At 40.7% G+C, this 25473-nt stretch overlaps 1 protein-coding gene across 2 annotated transcripts in view; it reads right to left on the bottom strand.

The window, feature by feature from the left end:
• Positions 1 to 17702: 17702 nt before the first annotated feature.
• Positions 17703 to 25473, bottom strand: part of smap1 (small ArfGAP 1) — a 75627-nt gene continuing 67856 nt past the window's right edge. For both annotated transcript variants that reach the window (XM_033021906.1, XM_033021907.1), the window contains one exon: positions 17703 to 19683. In XM_033021906.1, coding sequence (XP_032877797.1) covers positions 19549 to 19683 — 135 coding nt within the window. In that variant the 3' untranslated portion in view covers positions 17703 to 19548. The remainder of the gene's footprint in view (positions 19684 to 25473) is intronic.

Genomic DNA, 25473 nt, shown 5'->3' with positions numbered 1-25473 from the left:
TTGGGGGGGGGGACTTAAAATACAGGTTTGTATTGGTTGTTGGAGAGGAATTTGCACGGACTGCTAGCTGATGAAAAAAATCTGTTCTGTGATCCCGCCCCGTATTTTTTTTTTTTAAGTTGCTGGTCGATTGCGTCACTGGATTGAACTTAAACGTGACTAAAAACGCCTTCAATGCCTTCAACATCACGGATCGCAAGTGCAGGACAAAACAAAAGGTATGTCGTTTATTTAACATATTATCTTGGCTTTTTGGCGTGGCTTCATTTTAATCGGCTGATGCGAAAAATGTTATTTAGGCCCCGCTACAAATCGGCCGTGTCTTGCCTGCCGATGGGGCTGAAATCATGGCAGCGGCAACATTCCAATCAATCACATTCCAGAAACATCCACTCTCAAGATAATCAAATTCATTATTTTTTTTTGCACAATCATGTCATAAGAACATCTAAATCATCTATATTTTGTATTATTGTCTATCCATATTTTCATACTAAATATCCACTGAACAGTTTTAGTCAGATGTGTGGTGCAAAAAATAATGATTTTGATTATCTTGAGAGTGGATGTTTCTGGATAAATTTATGGGAATTAAACATTAAATTCCTTCCATTTGGCATATAAATTCATGACAAAGTGAGATTTAAAATTCATGTTATATTGTGAATTCTTGTGTGAAATGGAATCAGTTATTTGGATACTTCGGCTATTTAAAAAAATATTTTTAGCCTTTTCTTAAGAATGGGATAGATGTTTAGATCTAGTAATTGAATTTAGATGAATTTAATTGATTTGATGATACTGATGAATATTACTTTTTTTGTTGGGTATTTACTATTTGTTTTAGTGTTACAATAATATTAAAGTTCTGATCTTGAGAATATCACATTTTTGAATGTTCTAGGCAGTCTGGTTGTTTATTACTCTTTCTGTCACAACGGTCAATTTTGTAAATATCTGCAATTAGGTAACTAATTATATGCTTTAATTTCAGGTCATCCAAGTAAGATGTTGTAGCGGCACCTAGTGGTTAGGTCATTCTTGCTATGCGATCCTCGGCAGTCACGGGAAGGAGTCACGGGAGTCACGGGATTTAGCCCTAGTATATAAGAACTGACCTTCCCTCTCTCGCCCAAAGATCCTATAGCGAGCAAGATAGTCTACTGGACGAAAAAGACGTAGTACGGTCATGGGCAGATTCATGGGTAATTTTAGGCCCCATTTCCGTAACCGGCTTCCGTCTCTGCACCAAAGATCCCATAGCGGAGCAAAGATAACTAGTGCGGAGACGGAAGCCGGTTACGGAAACATCCTCGTAAAAATAAAAGTTATTTGGTAAAAATCTTCTCCTCATTTTCAGGATTTTAATTTATTAACACAAACTGTTCCCCCGCAACGTTGATTACACTGCAAGTCGGGTCGGGTTGGGTTACGGAAATGGATGAAAAAAAGGCCCACGTTCCGTTCCATTGCGTACTACATGTCCGCCCATTACATTTAGCAGGAGTGGTCTATCTTGCTATAGGATCTTTGCTCTCGCCCTCTTCCGCTTCCTCTCTCTTCATGAGAGTGTCCTGCCACCTCAGCAGGAGCTCAACCGAACCCACGAGGCAACAGCCTCTCAGCAACAACAATGACTATTATGTTAGAGTGCTAAACATGCATGTATATCTAACCTACAATGCCTGAATAAAGAATCCATTTATTCACCACATTTGTGCCTCTACAATGTATCACATTTGTTTCAGAATGCTTCAATCTATAATAACTGAAAATTTCATTCAGTTCTCTTATTTCTTAAGAAAGTTATGGGCTTTTATGTCAATTGACTGTCCTCAATCACAGCTTTTGTGTTAAGTCAATGGAAAAGCAATAGGGAACAAGATGCTAATTTCTGAGTATGAAAATGTCCATAACTTTTTTTAATACTGAAAATATGAAAGTGAATTAGATATCAAATTAAAATTCTGTTCATGCTTTATCTGATAGGATAAATTACAGGCTTGATTGTTAAAATCTCAAAATGTTGTAACATTCCTAGTTTATAGAATCAATGTATGCAGAAACAGGTCTCTTGGGCTACCCATGCCGAGCTTTAAATACCAATCCATACTAATGTCATTATTAGCAATTGTTCTGTAACCTTCGATGCCTAACTGCACACAATCCTCAGCCACAAGCTCAAATCAATAATAATGTTCCAACTTCTAATGGAACATTCGTCAAAACATTATTTTGAGGATGAGACTTCAAAGGATCTATCAATAAATCCCCTCTGGGACCAGATGATTGAACAGTTGAATCGTTCGTTGATTCCAGTCTCCACTGGTCAAGGTAGCCATGCAGTCATAGTCACGAAGAACCTGTTTCCGTGCTGTATCTCTAAACGAAAATAAACCAAACTGACCAGACTGATTCCTGGGATGTCAGGACTTTCATATGAAGAAAGACTGGAAAGACTCGGCTTGTACTCGCTAGAATTTAGAAGATTGAGGGGGGATCTTATAGAAACGTACAAAATTCTTAAGGGGTTGGACAGGCTAGATGCAGGAAGATTGTTCCCGATGTTGGGGAAGTCCAGAACAAGGGGTCACAGTTTAAGGATAAGGGGGAAATCTTTTAGGACCGAGATGAGAAAAACATTTTTTACACAGAGAGTGGTGAATCTCTGGAATTCTCTGCCACAGAAGGTAGTTGAGGCCAGTTCATTGGCTATATTTAAGAGGGAGTTAGATGTGGCCCTTGTGGCTAAAGGGATCAGGGGGTATGGAGAGAAAGCAGGTTCAGGATACTGAGTTGGATGATCAGCCATGATCATATTGAATGGTGGTGCAGGCTCGAAGGGCCGAATGGCCTACTCCTGCACCTATTTTCTGTGACCAGTCTTCTCTCCTCGCCAGTATGGCACCTCTCAAACTGTTCTACAAGAACCGTTATGTGGCACCTTATCTATTAACCCCTGGAAATCCAATTATGGTACATGAAGGTATCCCCTTTGCCACTTGTTATTTGTGAAAGAAATCCCCAGACAAGTTGATTTCGTTTGGACACGCAAATAACTGCAGAGGCTGGAATCGTGAGTAAAACACAAAGTGCTGGAGGAACTCAACGGGTCAGGCATCATCTGTGGAGGGAATAGACAGGCGACGTTTCCGGTCGAGACCCTTATTCAAACTCATTGATTTTATCTAATTACCTTCATTTATTGTTCTTGCACCACTATTTGCTTTTAATAACAACATTTTATGATCGACGTTAAGTTAAATTTATTTGGATGATCAGCCATGATCATATTGAAGGGCCGAATGGCCTACTCCTGCACCTATTTTCTATGTTTCTATGTTTATGTCATTTAGCACCTTTTTCGCGTTTTCTTCATAGGGCACTTTTCTTTGGGATATACCATCAGAGTTCTGAAATTGGGATCACCCACCCAACACCCAGAAGGTTGAGTTAGTGTGTTGCACCATCTGAAACAAAGGAATCCATGTAAGCTATAATGCAACACGACCCTCTGTAGAAAACTGGAGGAATTACTTTTCGTAGCTGAAATATTAGGGGCGCTAATGAGCCAATTAAAAGGGGTAAGGTTCTTGCCCAATTAAAATCAATTAATGCTGATATAATATTTTTACAGGAAACACCTTAAAGTTCAAGCTCAGACCAGGCTAAAGGCTAATTGGATCGGTCAAATATATCACACCTCCTATCTCTCCAAATCCAGAGGCACTGCATTATAATCTGTAAGGGCATACCATTTAAACATAAAAATACCATAGCAGACAAAGATGGTAGGTACGTCATAGTTTCTGGGGAGATATACTCTACCCCATTCACTATGGTAAATATCTATTCTCTTAACTTTGACAACCCACAATTTTTTAATAAAATCTTGAATATAATTTCAGACTCCACCCAACAAAACCTGATAATTGGGGAGATTTCAATTGTGTTCTGGATCAATACTTGGATAAATCTTCACAACAAAAGAGATATAAAACAAAATCAAAATCCAGCGAACTCTTAAATACGTATATAAGAAATACAAATATAACAGACGTATGGAGGATTGCAAACCCATCTGGAAGAGAATACTCCTTCTACTCATCAGTACATAAAACCTATACACGTATTGACTATTTTCTTGTGGACACTAAATTAATACCTTTCACAATTGATCCCAAATACCATAATAGTACTATTTCCGACCATTCCCTGCTAACCTTCTCCTTAAAACTAGAAGGAATGTTTAATAAAAAATTGTTTTGGAGGTTTAACCCTCAAATACTAAATAATCCAGATTGTTGTAAATATTTAAAACAACAGATCAAACTCTTTTTTGAGACCAATGATACCCCCAGGTATTTCGCCCTCATTATTATGGGAATCTTTTAGGGCTTTTATTAGAGGTTCTATCATTTCATATCAAGCATATCAAAATAAAAAGAATAGGATGGAACAATTGCAATTAGAAGAACAGATCAGACTTGACTTAGAAAACGCGATAGATCTGACTATAGATAAACATAACAAGATAGCAGTATTAACATTTAAGCTAAATCAAATTCTATCTGCAAGAGTTATCAGATTATTTCAAATTACTAAACAGGAAAATTTCGAATTTGGCGACAAACCACACAAACTTTTAACACGCCAGTTGAGAAAAGTTGAAAAGGACCATATTACCCAAAAAATCTAATCAGATAAAGGTGAATTGTTAACGCTTCCAAAAGACATTAATGAAAGATTTATATACATCCTAAACATCAACAGAAAGGAGAAAAATTACAAACTTTCTTGATAACTGTAAACTTCCAACACTTAATCCGCTGGAACAAGAGGAATTACGAGCACAGATTTCAATTAAAGAAATAGAAGAGACAATCAATTCATTGAAGAACGGCAAAACACCAGGACCAGACGGGTTTAGTAACGAATGTTATAAAAGATTTTATGAGGTAATTTCTCCACATTTATACAACCTCTACATACGCATTTAAAGAACAGACATTACCACAAACACTAGCTGAATCAACTATCACACTTATACTCAAAAAGGATAAAGATCTAGAAGACCCGGGATCATACAGAGCAATCGCCCTGTTAAATACAGATCAGAAAATATTAGCGAAAACTTTGGCAAGAAGATTAAGTAAATACGTTAATAAATTAATACACTCGGATCAAACGGGATTTATACCCAAGAGACATTTGTTTAATAATTTAAGACGCCTTTTTAACATAATGTACTCACACAGAACTAAAAAATACATCCATTATTTCATTAGATGCAGAAAAAGCATTTGACCAAGTAGAATGGAAATATCTTTTTACAGTATTACAAAAATTTTAGTTGGGAGAACATTTTATCTGATGGATAAAACTGTTATATGATAAGCCGACTGCCAGAATACTGACTAACCATATACTCTCTCCTAAATTCCAGTTATCTAGGGGCAATAGACAGGGATGTGCATTATCACCCCTGTTATTTGCCCTTGCGATTCAACCTCTAGCGGAAAGTATAAGTACATCCGAACATTCACGGCTATAATTCTAAATACTCCAACGGTAAAATATCATTATATGCCAATGATGTATTATTATATATCACCAATTGCCAAGTTAGTATTCCAAATATATTAAATCTTATAGAGGAATTCGGCTCCTTTTCAGGATATAGAATAAACTGGAACAAAAGTGAAATTATGTCAATAAAACCTGAAGAGCCGACACACCTTCTAAAATTCCCTTTCAGAATTACTACTGAAAAATTCAAATATCTGGGTGTTTAGGTAACCAGAAAATATACCTCTCTATTCAACGCAAACTTCCCTCCTTTAGTTACTAGATTAAACGCTCTTATTCAATTCTGGAAAACACTCCCGATGTCTCTAATAGGCAGAATAAATGCTATAAAGATGATCTTCCTCCCACAAATCCCGTCTTTATTCCAATCAATACTGATATATCTTCCTAAAATGTTTTCAAAAAACTTGATTCTCTGATTACAAGCTTTATTTGGGATTATAAAACACATAGAATTCATAAACGGCATCTATGTAAACCCAAAGAAACTGGTGGATTGGCTCTCCCCAACTTCTTATACTATTACTGGGCAACGGATATTAAAAATGTAATCTACTGGCTGGACAATTCAGGCCAACAGGTAGATTGGTTAAAAATGGAGAGAGAGGATTGTTCGCCTTTTAATATAGGCGCGATTCTTCTCTTTCCAATAAAGAACACACTATTTGATAAAAATCCGATTATTCACAGCACTCTACGAATCTGGAGACAAGTGAAATCAACTTTTAAACTGAAATGTTTCTCTTCTTTCACCAATAGCCAATAACCCATTGTTCAAGCCATCTATTTGACTAAAAGTCTGATCTTGACCGCTTTTGGCCCACTGTGGTGCGATTTCCGAGAGAACGCCGCCACCTACGGCCGTCATTTTTGGCCACCTCACTCAGAGCCCACGTCCGCCTTCCTGGACCAGAGTTTTTTTCCCATCAATGAAAAATCAGAGAGATATTAATGTTTTTTAAAAATTCACCATTCTCTCTGCTGCCCCTGCTGGAGGGAGGGGGAGGGACCATAAAACCAGGAAGTGGTGTGCCTCACTCAGTCTCTGCAAGATGGAGGAAGCCAGAGGATCATGTCTCTCTGAGCTCTGAATAACACTGAAAACATGTCTACTCAACTGCGAGTCCCCTTAATGTGGTTTGAAAATGAAAATATGGTTGGTGTGAAGTAAAAAGGCACTGCCTGCAAATGGTTGTTTGGGTACTTTGGCTTTTAGTTAAAAGGCACTCCTGCAAATGGTGGTTTGGGTGCTTTGGCTTGAAGTTAAAAGGCACTCCTGCAAATGGTGGTTTGGGTGCTTTGGCTTGTAGTTAAAAGGTACTCCTGCAAATGGTGGTTTGGGTGCTTTGGCTTGAAGTTAAAAGGCACTCCTGCAAATGGTGGTTTGGGTGCTTTGGCTTGAAGTTAAAAGGCATTACTGCAAATGGTGTTTGGGTGCTTTGGGTAACTTCCTGTTTGCACTGTATATTGATTTTAGTTAAAACGCTACCACTTATGGCTGTGATTTTTGGCCATCTTACTCAGTCCCCCTCCGCTCAGCAGGTGCAGAGGATTCTTCCCATCAATGAAAAATAAAAGTATTATTAGTGTTGAAAAAATGTTGAGAATCTCTCTCCTGTCAATCACGCCATGAAGGCCACATCTTTTCCGGTGGGAGGGGGAGGGGTTATAAAACCCGGAAGTGTGGGTGTGGCTCAGTCTCTGCATGATGGGGGAGGGAGAGGTCACGACTCTGTCTGAGCCGTGAATCAACTGAACACACTGAATGTCTACTGAACTGTGAGTTTGGTGTTTTGTGTGGTTGTATGGTGGTTTCGCCCTGCTTGAAATGGTATGAAACTGCATTCGAATGTGGTGGCCTTGCACCATGCATGAAATGGTATGAAGCTGCATTTGAATTTGGTGGCCTTGCACCCTGCTTGAAATGGTATGAAACTGCACTTGAATTTGGTGGCCTTGCACCCTGCTGAAAGTGGTAAGAAACTGCACTTGAATTTGGTGGCCTTGCACCCTGCTTGAAATGGAATTTCAAGGAATAGCCATGAGTCAACTGCCAGCCCACCAGCCGTGAGTGAGCTGCCAGCACATCAGGCTTGAGGGACTGAGCTGCCACCCCAAGAACCCATACCAGCGCTCTAGAAAGCCCCCCCCCCATTGGCCACCAATATTGGAATTGGTGGAGAGGTGGAATATTGCGTCGGGGGACCATCCCTCCCATGCGAATATGGGACCCAACGGGTCCCACTTAGTCTAGTAATAACTATTCTAATGCCCCGTAAATAAAACATGATTTTGGTCCCTCACTTGAAGTCAGATTAGACAAATGAGACAAAGGTGTAAATTCCAGATAACTACAGAAGGGTGCCATTTATTTTCAATACTTGAAACCTAATGTAAGAATTTAATTGTTCTGCTTTGGGACAAATTACAATAAAATCCTCACTTATCAATGGCAATCTATTAGCCTCCTTACACAATGTGGCAGACCCTCAAATCACTCCCAATGCAGTATGCAGTAGTTGACACATCAGTGCCTTTTGTAAGCACCGAAACCTCTTCTAGGCTGTGGGCCGAGGTGCTTTTTCGTTTAAGTTCGTGACCCAAATCACGTAACTACCTGAATTTTGAACATATTGTGCAAAAATAGTATAGAAATCATACCTGAAACTCGTCAAGATCAAAACCTGCACATATTTTTAAAATATGAGAAAAACCTCAAATTTTCCAAGTGGTAATTGTCCAATCAATACACATTTGACATTGCGTTGGACGCCAATTGACCAATCACGGGCTTTGTTTCATGGTAGCTAGGCAGTGAGCACTCTGGGATCATGGCTGCCTACTAATTACATCAAAACAATAGCAAGGTTTCGAACATAGACAATAGAAAATAGGTGCAGGAGTAGGCCATTCGGCCCTTCGAGCCTACACCGCCATTCAATATGATCATGGCTGATCATCCAACTCAGTATCCTGTACCTGCCTTCTCTCCATACCCCCTGATCCCTTTAGCCACAAGGACCACATCTAACTCCCTCTTAAATATAGCCAATGAACTGGCCTCAGCTACCTTCTTGTGGCAGTGAGTTCCAGAGATTCACCACTCTCTGTGTGAAAAACTTTTTCTCATCTCGGTCCTAAAGGATTTCCCCTTTATCCTTAAACTGTGACCCCTTGTCCTGGACTTCCCCAACATCGGGAACAATCTTCCTGCATCTAACCTGTCCAACCCCTTAAGAATTTTGTACGTTTCTATAAGATCCCCCCTCAATCTTCTAAATTCTAGCGAGTACAAGCCGAGTCTATCCAGTCTTTCTTCATATGAAAGTCCTGACATCCCAGGAATCAGTCTGGTGAACCTTCTCTGTACTCACTCTATGGCAAGAATGTCTTTCCGCAGATTTGGAGACCAAAACGGCACGCAATATTCCTGGTGTGGTCTCACCAAGACCCTGTACAACTGCAGTAGAACCTCCCTGCTCCTATACTCCAATCCTCTTGCTATGAATGCCAACATACCATTCGCTTTCTTCACTGCCTGCTGCACCTGCATGCCTACTTTCAATGACTGGTGTACCATGACACCCAGGTCTCGTTGCATATCCCCTTTTCCTAATCGGCCACCATTTAGATAATTTAGAACGAATAAAGGTAATGCTAGCCTTGCTGATAATTTTGTTTTACAATTGATTTATCTTTGTAAAGTTATGATGTGAACTGTTAAATAAAAATGAAATTAAAATGTAGAAGCTTTTGTTAGGATTAGGATTAGGGTCGGTCGGTCGGGCTGTCGGTAGGCCGGTGGATGTTGTGAAGGATCGGTTGGGCTCCGGTGGATACTGTGAAGGATTGATCAAGCTGTCGGTAGGCTGGTGAGTGATGCGAGGGGTCGGTCGGGCTGTCGGTAGGCCAGTGTTGCAGCGAGCGAGCGAGCGGGCTGACTGACGGAGCTGGCACTATGGGGGCGCTGAAGGCGGCCCGGGCGGCGTGCAGGGCAGTGCTGCTCCCCACCATCATCACCATAATGACCCAGAAGGGCATGCTGGCCGAGGTGGACGCGCTGAGCTGCCGCACTTGCGGTCCCAAAGCGGCTCCAGCTCCAGCCATGGGCAGCTCTGGAAGGGTAGTGAGTTAGGGTTAGGCATTTTCCTCTCAGTGGAAGATGCCTAAAGGGCATGTCCCACTTTCCTGGGTTATTCACGAATTCTCCTGAGTTATTCACAAATTCTCCCGAGTTTTCAAACTTGCAGAATGTGCGTAACGAGTCCGTAGGAGTCCGTGGATATATCGTAGCGGCTCGCTTTGCCAGCCGTAGGTACTCGGGGCATCAGGTAAGTCGGGACGTTTTTTCAGCATGATGAAAAATGTCCACGAGTAAAAAAATAGCCCCAAGTACCTTCGGCTGGCATAACGAGCCGCTACAATATATCCACGGGCTCCTACAGCCTCCTACGGACACGTTACGAATATTCTGCGAGTTTGAAAACTCGGGAGAATTTGTGAATAACTCAGGAGAATTTGTGAATAACTCGGGAAAGTGGGACAGGCCCTTTAGCCTTCCCCCAGCCTGGCACTGCCCCAGTCCCACTCTGCCCAATGGCAGTAAGTGGGGTTCAGTAAACTGGGGAACCCACAGGAACTGCCCTCACCCATTAATTAGGCGGGTTCAGGAGCCAGACCTCTGCGGCAGTCTCGTTCAAAATACGGACTCACAATTATAGTCATTATATTACTTATATATGTATATAATTCCAGTCATATTCACTAGCATAATAATATATGGTTTAAATAGACCACTTTTTGCTGTGGGGTTGGCGGAGCGACCGACGTCGCAGCGGCCTCTGCAGTCTGTCTGTCTTTTCTTTTAATTTTATTGTCCTGTTGAGTGTATAGTTTGTGGTGGGTTTTTGACTGTGTATGTGTGGGGGGCGGGGGAAACTTTTAGATCTCTTTCCTGTCGGGTCTCCGTTGCCGTTGGGGCCTAGCACCGTGGAGCGGCCTCCAACCGGAACGACCTGGGGGCTCAAGTCACGGAGCTGTGGACCTAACATCGTGGAGCTGGCCGGCTTCGGAGCGTGGAGAGCTTCGGTGGCGCGCTGCTGCGACCCGACTCCGGTGGATGGTGACACCGGGAGCTCACAGGTCCCCGGTGGGAGACTGCTTTGCGGGGCACCGGCAATGGTGACTTCTCCCGCTCGAATTGCGTGGTTGAGAGTGACCTGGAGTGGGGCCTTACATCGCCCGGCGTGGCTTTAAATGGCCACGGACTTGCTTGCGCCCGTCGGGGGCTCCAACATCAAGACCCGGAGCAGGGCCTTACATCGCCCGGCGCGGCTTTAAGTGGCCATGGGACTTGCTAGCGCCCGCCGGGGGCTTTGACTTTGGGAGAGGAATGGAGAGCAGGGGAGAGACAAGACTTTGCCTTCCATCACAGTGAGGAGATTCACTGTGATGGATGTTTGTGTAAATTGTGTTGGTGTGTGTCTTGGTTCTTTTCTTGTATGACTGCAGAAACCAAATTTTGTTTGAACTTCATGTGAGGTTCAAATGACAAATAAACGGTATTGTATTGTAGACAGCAGCATGGATTTAAGTTCCCCGTGGAGTAATATGAGCATTGAGCACTAGATGGCTCTTCCTTTTTCGATCTCATTTTCTAATTAGCTTAATTAATTAATGTGCAACTTTTGGCACTGACGAGTTATGACTTCCTTCTCAATTATATTATATTTTATCTAAATCAGTGCCAAATTTCAAGTAGTTCAGACATGTGTCACAAAAGTTAAATTTGAGACACATTTTCGATGCTCGGCCCATAGCCTATTCATTGGGATGATTTACAGTGGCATCTCTGCATGACTTTAGGGCTGCATCAGATACATCAGCAGTGGCGCTGGGCTCAATTTCCCAGCCAAATACAATTGTTCTCGAGCCAATGATTGGTTAAGATCAGACTGATACAATTGCAAAATACAGTGGTAAAGCATCCACGAGCACAGAATGTTAAATGTGTGTGAAATTACACCTGCCATGTTCAAATAAGTTTCCTCTAAAATTTGTTTATATAATCAAACAAAATCTTTGAACCATTGCAACCTGTTTTTTTTTTTTGGTTAAATTTGCAATATCATGTCATGAAATATTTAAGAGTGGGTAACAAAGAACCGTTTTATTTTGAGAGTTAAGATTGGATTTATCACCACAAATAAACATTTTTTAATACAAGTATCCAGGCTTTACATGAAGCTCCAAAGCCAACAGCAGCATGGAATTAGGCTATTGTACCTTGGTACACGTGATAAAACTAAACTGAAAAATAAACTTAGAAAACAAGGGTCAAAAACTAATGGAACCATTACATGGTTCAGAATAGTGCACACATAATTGTCACAGGATTAGACATTTAAAACCTGCAGTCTATTAGTAATTGTACGCTTAATAAAGTGGGCATAATTTGAAGAATCCTCTCAATCCATTGCAGGTAGCAGAAAGTTTCTGGGGTGCAGATAGATTGGATCATGTTCTGCTACTGATCTCAGAAACAATCGGAGATAAATTAAGGGCCTAACTTATGCTAATATTTCCCAATTTTAAGAAATGACACATTACAGGGTTACTTTGTCTTTTCCATTACACATGCAAAAGGTTACTCAAAACCATTTTGGCTGCTGGTCAGTAGGGCAAATGGCAGAGTACTGTAAGCATAAAAAACAATGCTATTGCAGAAACTCTTCAAGGGGAAATGATTTCTGGACAATGTGATTACATCCAAGCAACCTACTTTGTTTTCAAAAGCAAAAGTAACTCATTTTGTTTTTAAATAGGATTTGCTGTGAGTCTGAAAGTTATTCTATCAAACCCAAAAGCAGTCTTCAGCGGGGTGGATCACAACCTGGCCTGCAAGAATCAGACTTTCTGAAACAAATTACAACCGTCCAAGAACTTGAGCCAAAAGCTGCTAACTGCACCAAGGTAATGACTACTTGTCTGTTTTTTTTAAAAAGAGGGGCAACACAACATGTTAAAAATCGAAACAAAATCGAAATAAGGATAAGGGGGAAATCTTTTAGGACCGAGATGAGGAAAACATTTTTCACATAGAGTGTGGAATTCTCTGCCACAGAAGGTAGTTGAGGCCAGTTCATTGGCTATATTTAAGAGGGAGTTAGATGTGGCCCTTGTGGCATAAGGGATCAGGGGGTATGGAGAGAAGGCAGGTACAGGATACTGAGTTGGATGATCAGCCATGATCATATTGAATGGCGGTGCAGGCTCGAAGGGCCGAATGGCCTACTCCTGCACCTATTTTCTATGTTTCTATGAAATCAAATGCCAGTGTGATTTGGAAAGAATTACACCATCCAGTATAAATTAAACCACCCCATTGTTAATTTGTTAAGCATCAAATTTATAGATACCTAATGGAGGATCTTTCTGAGCCAATTCCAAAGACATTTGCCACACATTTTTAGCTAATATTTGCCATTCAGTAGATAATCCATATCTGGAATAAGCTACCAGAGGAAGCTATCAAAGTGGGCACCGTTACAAAATTACGACTTTAAAAGACATTAGATTTGGATAGATATGGGTACGAAGTGTTTAGAGGGTTATTGGCCAAATGCAGGCAAATGGGACTAGCCCAGTATGCCAACTTGGCTGGCATGGACGAGGTGGGACAAGGGCCTGTTCCATGCTGTATAGCTCTGTGACCATGATGGGAAAAGGATTCTCTCTATTCACCTTCAGTGCCCCACAGTTTTTTGTACACCTGTCATATTTTCTCTAATAAGTTTCCTCTGCTTCAAAGAAAGCAAATCTCTCCTATCTGAAACATTTCACCCTATTCATCATCTGCCAAATCTGTCCCCTCTCCTATGCAATTATGCCCCATCGTTACCATGATAAACTCAAGTTGCGATTTAACCAAGGTTTTATAAAGTACCTTGCTCTTGTAATCTATGCCCTGACAACATGAAGGCAACATCTGTATGCCTGTTACCTTCTCCTCCTGTTTACCTAATCTACCTAACAGAGAGTGGTGAGTCTGTGGAATTCTCTGCCTCGGAGGGCGGTGGAGGTAGATTCTCTGGATGCTTTCAACAGAGAGTTGGATAGGGCTCTTAAAAATAGCGGAGTCAGGGGATATGGGGAGAAGGCAGGAACGGGGTACTGATTGGGGATGATCACATTGAATGGCGGTGCTGGCTCAAAGGGTCAAATGGCCTACTCCTGCACCTATTGTCTATTACCTCCAATTCTATCTTGGGGGAGAGCTTTGGGAATGGACAACAATGTCCAGTTCCATTCATGGCATATGACCAGCCTTTGCTGAACCCAATTTAACAACTGATCAATAACTTAAAACTATCCACCTCACTATCAACACCATCACATGACACGCAAATGTCCCGGCATAGATCCCTGTGATACACCACTAGTTACTGGTGTCTAATCACAAACACAACCTTCCTCCACCATCCTTCTACTCAAGTTAAGATTCTTTGGCTTTAACTTTTTGGACCAATCTGCCATGTCAAAACTTGTCAAAGGCCTTGCAGAAGTCTGCGTAGACTACATCAAATACACCACCCACATCAATATGTATGTTCTCGATCCCCACCCCTTCCTCATCTTTAATTATCTAGTTTTGTTGTCATTGAAGGTGGTCAAAATAAAATCTGGCCTCATCAGTGAAGTTTAAGAATTTAGCAATGTATTTATCATGTTTATTTACAATATCTTCATTGAGACGGGAAGATAAATATTAGCCATACAAGTGTGTCAATTTTTTTTAGATTTGTCCCATAAAGATATTCCAGTCATGTATCTACTCCTGTGATCCCTCTTTAATCTCTCCCCTCTCATCTTGAGGCCACGCCTCTAGTTTTAGAATCCTCCACCTGGGAAAAAGACTGAACATTCACCTTACCCATGCCCCTCATGATCTTATATGCCTCAATGTCACCCCTCAGCCTCAGGCACTTTATAAAGGAAAAAGTCCCAGCCTGTCTAATACAAATATCTAAAATTCGAGGGTGTAGATTATTTTCTAAATGGGGTGAAAATCCAGAAATTGGATGTGCAAAGTGACATGGGAGTGCTGGTGCAGGATTCCTGAAAAGTTAATCTGCAAGTCGAATTGAGAGTAAAGAAAGAAGACTCAATGCTAGCATTTATTTCAAGAGGGCTTGTATACAAAAACAGAAATGTGATGCTGAGGCTCTATAAGGTGCCGGTAAGGTTGCATTTCGAATATTGTGCACAATTTGTGCTGTAAGATGTGCTGGCTCTGGAGGGTCCCAGGAATGAGTAGGTTGACCTATGTTGAGCGTTTGTCAGCACTGGGCCATTACTCGCTGGAGTTTAGAAGAATGAGGGGGGACCTCATTGAAACATACAGACTAGTGAAAGGCTTGGATAGAGTAGATGTGGAGAGGGTTTCCATTAGTGGGAGAGTCAAGAACTAGAGGTCATAGCCTCAGAATTAAAGGATGTTCTTTTAGGAAGGAGATGAGTTGAAATTTCTTCAGTCAGAGGGTGGTGAATCTGTGTAATGCTTTGCCACAGAAGGGCTGTAGAGGCCATCAGTGGATAATTTTAAGGCAGACATGGATAGATTCTTGATTACTACTGGTGTCAGAAGTTACGGAAAGAAGGCAGGAGAATGGGGTTAGGAGAGAGATACATCTTGCCATAGAGGGAGTACAGAGAAGGATCACCAGACTGATTCCTGGGATTGCAGGACTTGCATATGAAGAAAGACTGGTTAGACTCTGCTTGTACTCGCTAGAATTTAGAAGATTGAGGGGGGATCTTATAGAGACTTACAAAATTCTTAAGGGGTTGGACAGGCTAAATGCAGGAAGATTATTCCCGATGTTGGGGAAGTCCAGAACAAGGGGTCACAGTTTAAGGATAAGGGGGAAGTCTTTTAGGACCGAGATGAGAAAATCATTTTTTACACAGAGTGGTGAATCTGTGGAATTCTCTGCCACAGAAGGTAGTTGAGGCCAGTTCATTGGATATATTTAAGAGGGAGTTAGATGTGGCCCTTGTGGCTAAAGGGATCAGGGGGTATGGAGAGAAGGCAGGTACAGGATACTGAGTTGGATGATCAGCCATGATCATATTAAATGGCGGTGCAGGCTCGAAGGGCCGAATGGCCTACTCCTGCACCTATTTTCTATGATTGATTGGCGAAGTAGACTTGATGGGTTGAATGACCTAATTCTACTATCCCTTAAGATTTGCTTTGAGGTGAGGAGTAAAAAAGTTAGAAGGGATCTGAGAAAAAGAGTTTCACCCAGACAGCATGTTCTGTGTTAAAAGGGCCTACTTCTGTGCTGTACAACTCTTCACTACAGGAACTTAATCAGACCTAGTTAGAGAAATGAACCAACCAGCACACTGAGAAAAACTGATTGTTACACTCATTTGGATTTGGAATAATTGCAATTATTTTTCAATTGGAGAATATTAAAATTTAATTGGTGTTAAAAATGAGGAGAGGTTTTGATTGTTATATTCACTGGAAAAAAGAGGGACAATTAGAATTTTTAAATTGAAGTATCACTGCCTGAACTGGTAGGGGGGGGGGGGCAGATTCAATAGCAATTTTCAAACAGGCATTGGATAATCAATTCAGCTGAAGACATTTTCAGAGCTATGGGAAAAAGTTAATTTGGCAGCTTTTTCCAGAGAAACGGCATCAGATGATTATTCTTTCTATATTTTAGGTCCTTGTTTGGCACATACGGACCGAAAAGACAAACCTCGTTTTTGAACCTAAACAGAACCAGGATGTAATTCACATCGAAGTATAGAACCACTATTCTCAGAATAGAACGTGCAGGGAGCTCTGCACGCATACTGGAGAACCTTCAATGAAACAGTTTACATAAGCAATCTGTGGCAGCAGCAAGTAAGATAAATTATTCACTTAGAAACATAGAAAATAGGTGCAGGAGTAGGCCATTCGGCTCTTCGAGCCTGCACCGCCATTCAATATGATCATGGCTGATCATCCAACTCAGTATCCTGTACCTGCCTTCGCTCCATACCCCCTGATCCCTTTAGCCACAAGGGCCACATCTAACTCCCTTTTAAATATAGCCAATGAACTGGCCTCAACTACCTTCTATGGCAGAGAAATCCACAGATTCACCACTCTCTGTGTGAAAAATGTTTTTCTCATCTCAGTCCTAAAAGACTTCTTCCTTATCCTTAAACTGTGACCCCTTGTTCTGGACTTCCCCAACATCGGGAATAATCTTCCTGCATCTATCCTGTCCAACCCCTTAAGAATTTTGTAAGTTTCTATAAGATCCCCCCTCAATCTTCTAAATTCTAGCGAGTACAAGCCGAGTCTATCCAGTCTTTCTTCATATGAAAGTCCTGCCATCCCAGGAATCAGTCTGGTGAATCTTCTCTGTACTCCCTCTATGGCAAGAATGTCTTTCCTCAGTTTAGGAGACCAAAACTGTACGCAATACTCCAGGTGTGGTTTCACCAAGACCCTGTACAACTGCAGTAGAACCACTTGGGACACTTTTCCAAGCAAGAGTTAAACATCAAATTTTTAAAAGGTTGTCGTCATCTGCATGTTTTGTAGCACATTTGGTCATTTCAATAACAGTATGTCACATACAAATAAAACATCTTCCTCCTTCTACGTATGTAGTTGACTCACTTACCTGTATGTTCAATTTATACAAATGATAGTGGCACCGCTAGCAGAACTGCTGTCTCATTGCTCCATCAAGCAGTTTAATTCAGATCTCTCGTGCCGTCTGTGTGAAGTTTGCACATTCTCTTTGTGCCCAATTACTCTGGTTGACAGGAATATGGGGAGAACATGTTGCAGGAAAAATTAGGAGAATAGGGTTGATGCGGTTTGTGCCTTGAGACATTGATCACTTTCAATATCGTAAAGAAATATGCATCGCTTCTCTTCAATCAAAACAAAGTCTCATCAACTCGAGCAACATTCTGAACTCTGTGGATCATCTTCAGGCATTCTCACACACGGTTAACTGTTCATATCGTTCAGAAGTAAATGGGGCCAGTGCTCTCATGTCAGGATTAAATTAAATTATTCCACCAGACAAATGTGCACAATAGATAGTGGTTTAATTGATTTGATACATGTAAATAACATATTTGTTATACTAGGCACCATAAAATGTAAACACCGCTGCAGCAATAAACCTGGAAGTAGCTCTAGAGAAATTAAATGTCTTGAGAAGTGCTACACAGTTAGTTATCACTCACATCTGGTGCATTAAACTTGTAACTTTTCACTTTAAGTATCTGTTACAATACAACAGTTATTATTTAACAAAGCTATAATACTCAGCTTCAAAAGAAATCAGTCCTATTACAATAGATGTTTAAACATTATATACCACAATAGTTTTAAAAACTATAAATAACTGTTACATACATTGATAATTTGTGAATTGGGACCGTTTAAAAATAAAAAGTCCACCATTTGAAATCTGTGTCCATCAGCTTGGTTGGTATCTTCTGTCTTTCAAGGAAGATGAACATCACACCACAGGTTGGTGAGCTCAGAAATACAATTCTGCTCCCAAGTGTTTGTTGCTGTATCATTATCTACTAAGTTAGGGTCACCTCTTTGAGAAGTTCCTCATTTACGTTACTGTGGTGAAAAAGGGCATCATAAAACAGGAATAAAATACTGTAAACATATTCCTTTCATCAGCCATTTAAAACATCGATAGACATTGTCACAATTGGGTCAAATAGTTTAAAATTTAGAATGTTAGATTCTCAATATCATTTGAGCAAGCGCGATATAATATATATTTGCATTGTATGTGGTGAATAGTTCATGACAACAGTCTAAATTAAATTACTGTTAATCACATCGCTAAACCTGTATAGGCTGCTCAGTTTTTGAAAGAGCCAACAGTTGGAAATTTATCATAGTATTGCAACCTCCTAGTAATAACATTGAACCTTTCTTTGAAACAGGTGAGAATTTCAGCTATGTTAAAATTGATTTGTAACGGATACTTTAGGTTATCCGTTACCTATTTGTCTGTATCATGCAAGTAGTTAAAATAACAAATCAGGTTTGAAGGGTAATTTTGTGCTTTAATACTAGCACTGCTTTGACTGTTAGCATTTAAGGCAATCTAATGATAACCTTTTTAAAAAGGAGATACATATAACTCAGTTGTAGGGGTGAGGAGTTTTCTGTACAGAAATAACATTTGCACACAAATCAATCCACATGGTTTAGTGATCTCTGGAATAGCAAGGAGTAAAAATATTCAAACCCGAGTTGTTTCCAATCCCTAGGATCTAAACCCAACCATTGGGATCTAAAACCACCCTAGGATCTAAACCCAATCATTGCCTCTACCATCCAGATTTATTGTTCGATAACTTTGCTTTCTTTTATTTGCTCCACTTTAAAATATCAAAAAAAATCAATGGTTGGGACAAAGACAGAATGTGGATGGTACTCCTGGAACAGCTTTGTAACACAGACGCTTTGTTATTGAACATACATTGGCTCATACAACTTCATCTACAGGGACTTTCGACGATTATCCGGAGGGCACTGGACTCTTGCAGGGTGGTTGGTAAAATGACAGTTCGCTTCCCCCCTTGCCTAGCTGTAATAGTACTAGCTACAAGTCACGCAACAACATCATCACAAGTTATTATAAACCGCTCAGACAGCCTGCAGTGGACAGAATTCAGAAAAGATGCATGGGGGAAGTAGTTCTGAAACTGCTCTTCCACAGCTTAACCAGGGAATCACGTCATTAGACTGAATAGACAAGACTGCCAGGAATGATCTAGATCAACTAGGTCAACTAGTCAAACCAGAGCTTTCTTTCACATAGATCAAATAATAAGTCTGTTATGCAATTCAGAAATGTTTTATCATATCAGGTGGGGCACATCAGCTCTCATCTCCCTTCATTTCCACAGCTGAGTGCTGAGAGTCTGGCCTGCAGGACTGCCTGTCCATCCACCCATTGTGCTCGCAGGCTGGCTGAAGCCCATCATACCACTCGGGCAACTTATATTCATTCCCGCCATTTGCTGATTCATCTGTGAATGCAATGAGACAACATCATCATCATATACTAAACTATTAATAATCAACCTGTACAGGAAACATGACATGGAAACAAACTATTCAGACTAACCACTCCACTCTATTATTCATACTCTACCAGTGCTGCCTCCTGAATTTTCTCAGCTGAATCTTTCACATTCTGCCTCCATTCCCTCCCCCGTGTCCTCGTCCAGCCTTTCATTCAATGAATCTACACTATCCACATAAATAGCAAATTCTACATCCTCATGACTCCTAAAGGGCCTGTCCCACTTTTACGACCTAATTCACCACCTTTTTTACTCGTGGACATTTTTCATCAGGCTAGAAAAACTCCTCGACCTACTTGATGCCACGAGTACCAACGACTAGCATCACGACCTACCTACGACCTCGTGACGACCATGCTGCGAGTATGAGTCAGGGCAAACGCGGCAGAGGTCGTGAAAGTGGGACAGGCCCTTTATATAAACAAGTTTTTCTGGAATTTCCTATTGGATTTCTCAGTGACTATTTTATATTCAGGGTCATGGTTTTGTCCTTCCCTGCCAGCAGAAACACTCCGTATCCACTTTATCTAGACTTTCATAACATTAACAAAATTAGGTCTCACTTAGCTTTCCAAAGAGAAAAGATTCCATCTGTTCACATGCTCATCAACAACCCCATTTATTAAACTGAAGTGCTGGTAATGGTGTGCATGAGGGAGAGAAAACAAAATTAGGTACACACTGAAGAGAAGTAAAGCTTTTAACAGAGAATGAATGCTCAAAGAGCAAAAATAAATAAATTGATGCATATGTACAAAACTGATGCCCTAGAAATTAAAGCTATGATAATTGAAGATTTGTCCCTAAACACTTCTGCCTTACCCCTGCTTGCGTTTTTAGCCACCCTATAAAATACAAGGGAGGAGGAAACAGAACACGACAGAAAGGATGCAATGCTAACTAGGACTGAGATAACAGGAGCACCTTCCAAGATTAAAAAGATGCTCACAACTAAGGAAAGGAGAGAGACAGAAATAAAAATCAACTCGCAGAAAATAAAATTTAAATTAAGAAGCAAAGGTTGGTTTGCAGAAGATGCAAACTAATTTTCAGGTGCGGAACACACAAGGGTTTATTTAATTTGTGATGCTTGTTGCTTGGTGAAACGTACCATCGGATCTCAGAATAGAAGATAGGAACTGTACAGCACAGGAACAGGCCCATTGGCCCACACTATCTGTAAAATGATGCTAATCTTCTCAACTTCTTTCCTAACTAAGCCACAGGAGTAACATAACCAATGCTATATATCCATTTATTACACAATCTATGGCACCACAGATTTATGCCAACACATAACTAGTAAAATTGCCCCAAATATTTCACTAAACTAAATGTAGCCTCAACTAACAATTGTTGTTAATACTTTGACTACTGGGACTACAATAAATGGGTCAGCCACCCAGATTTATCTTTTATCTCAGCCCCACTCTAAACCATGCATTGAATGATTGGGCAAGTGTTTCAAATCCCACTTGAAGAACAGTGCTTTGAATCACTGATTCCCATAGAACCTTTAGGAAAGTTAAATGCAAGGGATCACAATTTGTACTGAAAGCATAAAAAAAGGCAAATCAAAATATTGCAAATGCTGAAAGTACTTGGATCACAAGCTTGTGTGGAGAGAGATTGCTTCTAAATTAAATGCTAAATGCTCATAATCCCACATATCAGATTTATCACTGAATTTAAAACGATGCAGCACGGAAACAGGCCTCATCCTGTGATGTCTGTTCACACCAAGACACTAATTTAAACTAATCACATCTGTCTGAACATTTTGTATTCCTCCATCCTCTGCTATTCATGTGCCTGTCTAAATACCACTTAAACATTGCTGTTGGAATTGCTTCTATCTCACCTGGCATAGCCATGATTTTGTAGTTGTAACACGACTTGCTAACTTTAATACTTTATATGATAAAGGCAAACATGCCATGCATCTTTACATCTTGTTGTGTTGCATCTTTCAGTGAGCTATGGGCATGCACCCCAAGATCTCTCTGTACATCAATGCTCTGAAAGTTCCCTCTATTTACTGTATATTATCCTCTTACACTTGACCACCCCAATGTGTAACACATCACACATCCAGACTAAAATCTATCGGCCATCTGTGCCCATATTTCCAACTGCTGCAGCTTTTAACAGCCCTTTTCACTATTCACAATCTGCCAATTTTCATGTTATCTGCAAACTTACTCAGCCCAGCTACATCTTCACCCAAATCATAATACAGGGGTCCAAGCACTGATCCCTGTGGAACACTACTGGTCACAGACCTCTATTGTGAATAACACTGCTATACCACTACCATACCTAAAGCCAAGATCATTTTGGTTAAATCTACCAGGTTTCCACACCTCTGATGCACCTTAATCTTTTGGATCATCCCAGCACAAGGGACCCTGTCAAATGCTTTACTAAAGTCCATGTTTTACCCTCAATCATCTTTGTCACCTCTTCAATAAACTCGATCAAGTTTCTAAGACAGTATGACTAAAGAGTTCAACTATTTTTTCCCCCAAAAGCATTGCACCTCAATTTATAAGGACCTAATACTGACCTCTCTGTTGAGATAGCAGAGTGAATCGCACACAAGAATCGGTTACAATGATTTTCAACCCAAGTAATTCAAACAATTTTGGCCTGTGTTTGGTACTAGAAACATGAAATGCATTTAGTACCAAACACTGAAAGAAAAACAATTTAAATTATTCCAATTAAAACGTATCTTTTTTGTTCTGGCCTCATTTGAGTAACAAAGATGATTTGATTCTTGACTTGGTCAGCTCTCCCTGAATTTAGCTGGTGGACTAAAATTAATCTTGAGACTTCAGGATTTAGACGATATAAAAATTAAAGTTGTCTTCTAAAGACTCCCAAGCATAATGTACATGCGATCAGGATTGGCGTCAAGTGGCCTGATGTTGCACTATTTAAACAAAATACCCGGCCTGAAGATTTTCTACTTCCCTCTGAAGGTGTGTAGATCAACTGTCCATCATCTGATTTTGTTTTAAAGTAGCTCAATGGAAAAGAAAACCAGGCTATTTTCAGAATGAAATGACAATTAACAAAATTTGGACATCGCTTAAAATTTGCTCTACGGTGTCCCTTGTGATAAAACTAGGCTGAAAGTGTTTTCAAACTTAAGCCGTTGCCTCATGACAGAAGTGGGAAGGATGCCATGCAATATAAGACAGACACAAAAGATTAAATTAACTCTGGGAGTGGATCTATCTTTGGAACCGGCTTGTTTCATATTAGGAGATACTCCAGCAGCGACAGATATTCAAAATCAGAAATATCTGCTTGGGGTGATGCTGTTGATTGCTAAAAAGATGATAACAGTGCTATGGAGAAAGGAAATGCCACCAAATGTCCAACAGTGGAGGGAAAGATTAAAACGTGTAAACTTGATGGAAAGTATAATTGCTAAACTCCAGTTGAGGACTGATGCCTTTAATATTATATTGAAACCGGTATTATTACAAATGCCAAGAATGATTAAAGATATGAATTGATGAGCTTGCTCTGGTGCCTGTGAATAAGATGCTTCTATGATAGAATGTTAAGAGGATCTGATGCGATGCTAATAGAGGTTAGGTGATTTGTATTTTGTCATTTTGCGATTGTCCTTTGTGTGTCTCTTTGTTTGGTCTGTATGTGTATTTTGTTATGTCAATAAATGTTGAGTTCAAAAAAAAAAGACAAGACACAAAAAGCTGGAGTAACTCAACGGGTCAGCAGCATCTCTGGAATAAAGGAAAAGGTGATGTTTTGGGTCGAGACCCTACTACAAACTGAGAGTTAGGGACAAGGGGAACGAGAGATATAGACAGTACTTAGGACAAATGACTGGAAGAAATGCAGAAAGCAATGCTAATCAACAAACCACAATGGTTTATTGTTGGCTGTGGGATAGGTGATAATATAAGTTGAGTTGTTGTAAAACACAGCAATAAGCAATTTGAAGGACATTGATATAAAGGTATTTGAAAATACATGAACTGCTAAATTTAATGAATGAGTCTAAAGTTTCATTACAAATTATGTACACTCAAGAATCAATGTTGGCGTATCGTTGAGTGTGCAGTACTCAATGGTCCATGACGGCAGCAGGCTGGATTTGTTAATAATTACGTGCCCTGTTTTAGGTAGAACAAGTAAAATGGGATTCTTAAAATGGAAGGAAAAAAAAAACTTTTCTTTCAGGTCTGCAGCTCCAGTAATCCCTGATTTCTTCCAGGCACTTGAGACAATATCTATGCCATTAGGTTTGTACAGATTAACATTACATAGATTAGATCTACAAATTGATGGCATATGTTCACATAATAATGTGTCAAATGAGAATCTGTTCTTTGCCCAATAACAGATAAGATATACTCCAAGTAAAAAGAATATTTAAAATGTTAACATGTACACTATCGTTGCATTGTCCTCTCAAATCACTTTTATCTCGTTGAGATTGAGCATTCTATGTTCACAGTATATTGATCTATTTTCAAAGTGTATCCAGCCGATCCCAAATCCATGAATAAAAATACGAGCTAGGGAGGCCAGTTCCAATGAGAGTCAAAAATTGAAATCCTAATTCTCAAAATCAGTTTTTTTTGTTCTCCATTGTACTGTGCTGCAGCTCTTTGCAATGTTTTTTTTTAAAATTCCCATTGGTGTCACATAAAAAGCTAGTCTACGACAATGAAAATTCTGCAGCATGAATGGATTACTAACATGGAGAGGAAACACTTCTGGTTACTCTTTGCCACTATGATTAATGTCACTCCTCAGGCAGGCAGCTTCGTGATACCTACTGGAGTAACAGTGCATTTTAATTAAAAGTGTAAAAACACATAATCCACAAGGTTTTCAAGAAGGAACTGCAGATGCTGGAAGATCGAAGGTACACAAAAATGCTGGAGAAACTCAGCGGGTGCAGCAGCATCTATGGAGCGAAGGAAATAGGCGACGTTTCGGGCCGAAACCCTTCTTCAGACTGATGGGCGGGAGGAGGAGGAGCCCGAGGGCGGGGGGGATGGGAAGAGACAGCTCGAGGGTTAAGGAAGGGGAGGAGACTGCAAGGGCTAGCAAAACTGGGAGAATTCAACTTTCATGCCATCCGGACGCAAGCAACCCAGGCGGAATATGAGGTGCTGTTCCTCCAATTTCCGGTGTTGCTCACTCTGGCAATGGAGGAGACCCAGGACAGAGAGGTCGGATTGGGAATGGGGAGTTGAAGTGCTGAGCCACCGGGAGTTCAGGTAGGTTATTGCGGACTGAGCGGAGGTGTTCGGCGAAACGATCGCCCAACCTCCGCTTAGTCTCCCCGATGTAAATCAGCTGACATCTAGAGCAGCGGATGCAGTAGATGAGGTTGGAGGAGATACAGGTGAACCTTTGTCGCACCTGGAACGACTGCTTGGGTCCTTGAATGGAGTCGAGGGGGGAGGTGAAGGGACAGGTGTTGCATTTCTTGCGGTTGCAACGGAAAGTGCCCGGGGAGGGGGTGGTACGGGAGGGAAGGGAAGAATTGACAAGGGAGTTGCGGAGGGAGCGGTCTTTGCGGAAGGCAGACATAGGGGGAGATGGGAAGATGTGGCGAGTGGTGGGGTCACGTTGGAGGTGGCGAAAATGGCGGAGGATTATTTGTTGTATTTGCCGGCTGGTGGGGTGAAAGGTGAGGACTAGGGGGACTCTGCCCTTGTTGCGAGTGCGGGGATGGGGAGA

This window comes from Amblyraja radiata, chromosome 5 (genome assembly GCF_010909765.2).
Source record: "Amblyraja radiata isolate CabotCenter1 chromosome 5, sAmbRad1.1.pri, whole genome shotgun sequence".
Taxonomy (NCBI): Eukaryota; Metazoa; Chordata; class Chondrichthyes; order Rajiformes; family Rajidae; genus Amblyraja; species Amblyraja radiata.
Note: the sequence above shows the minus strand (reverse complement) of the source record. Positions and strands in the feature narration are given on the sequence as shown.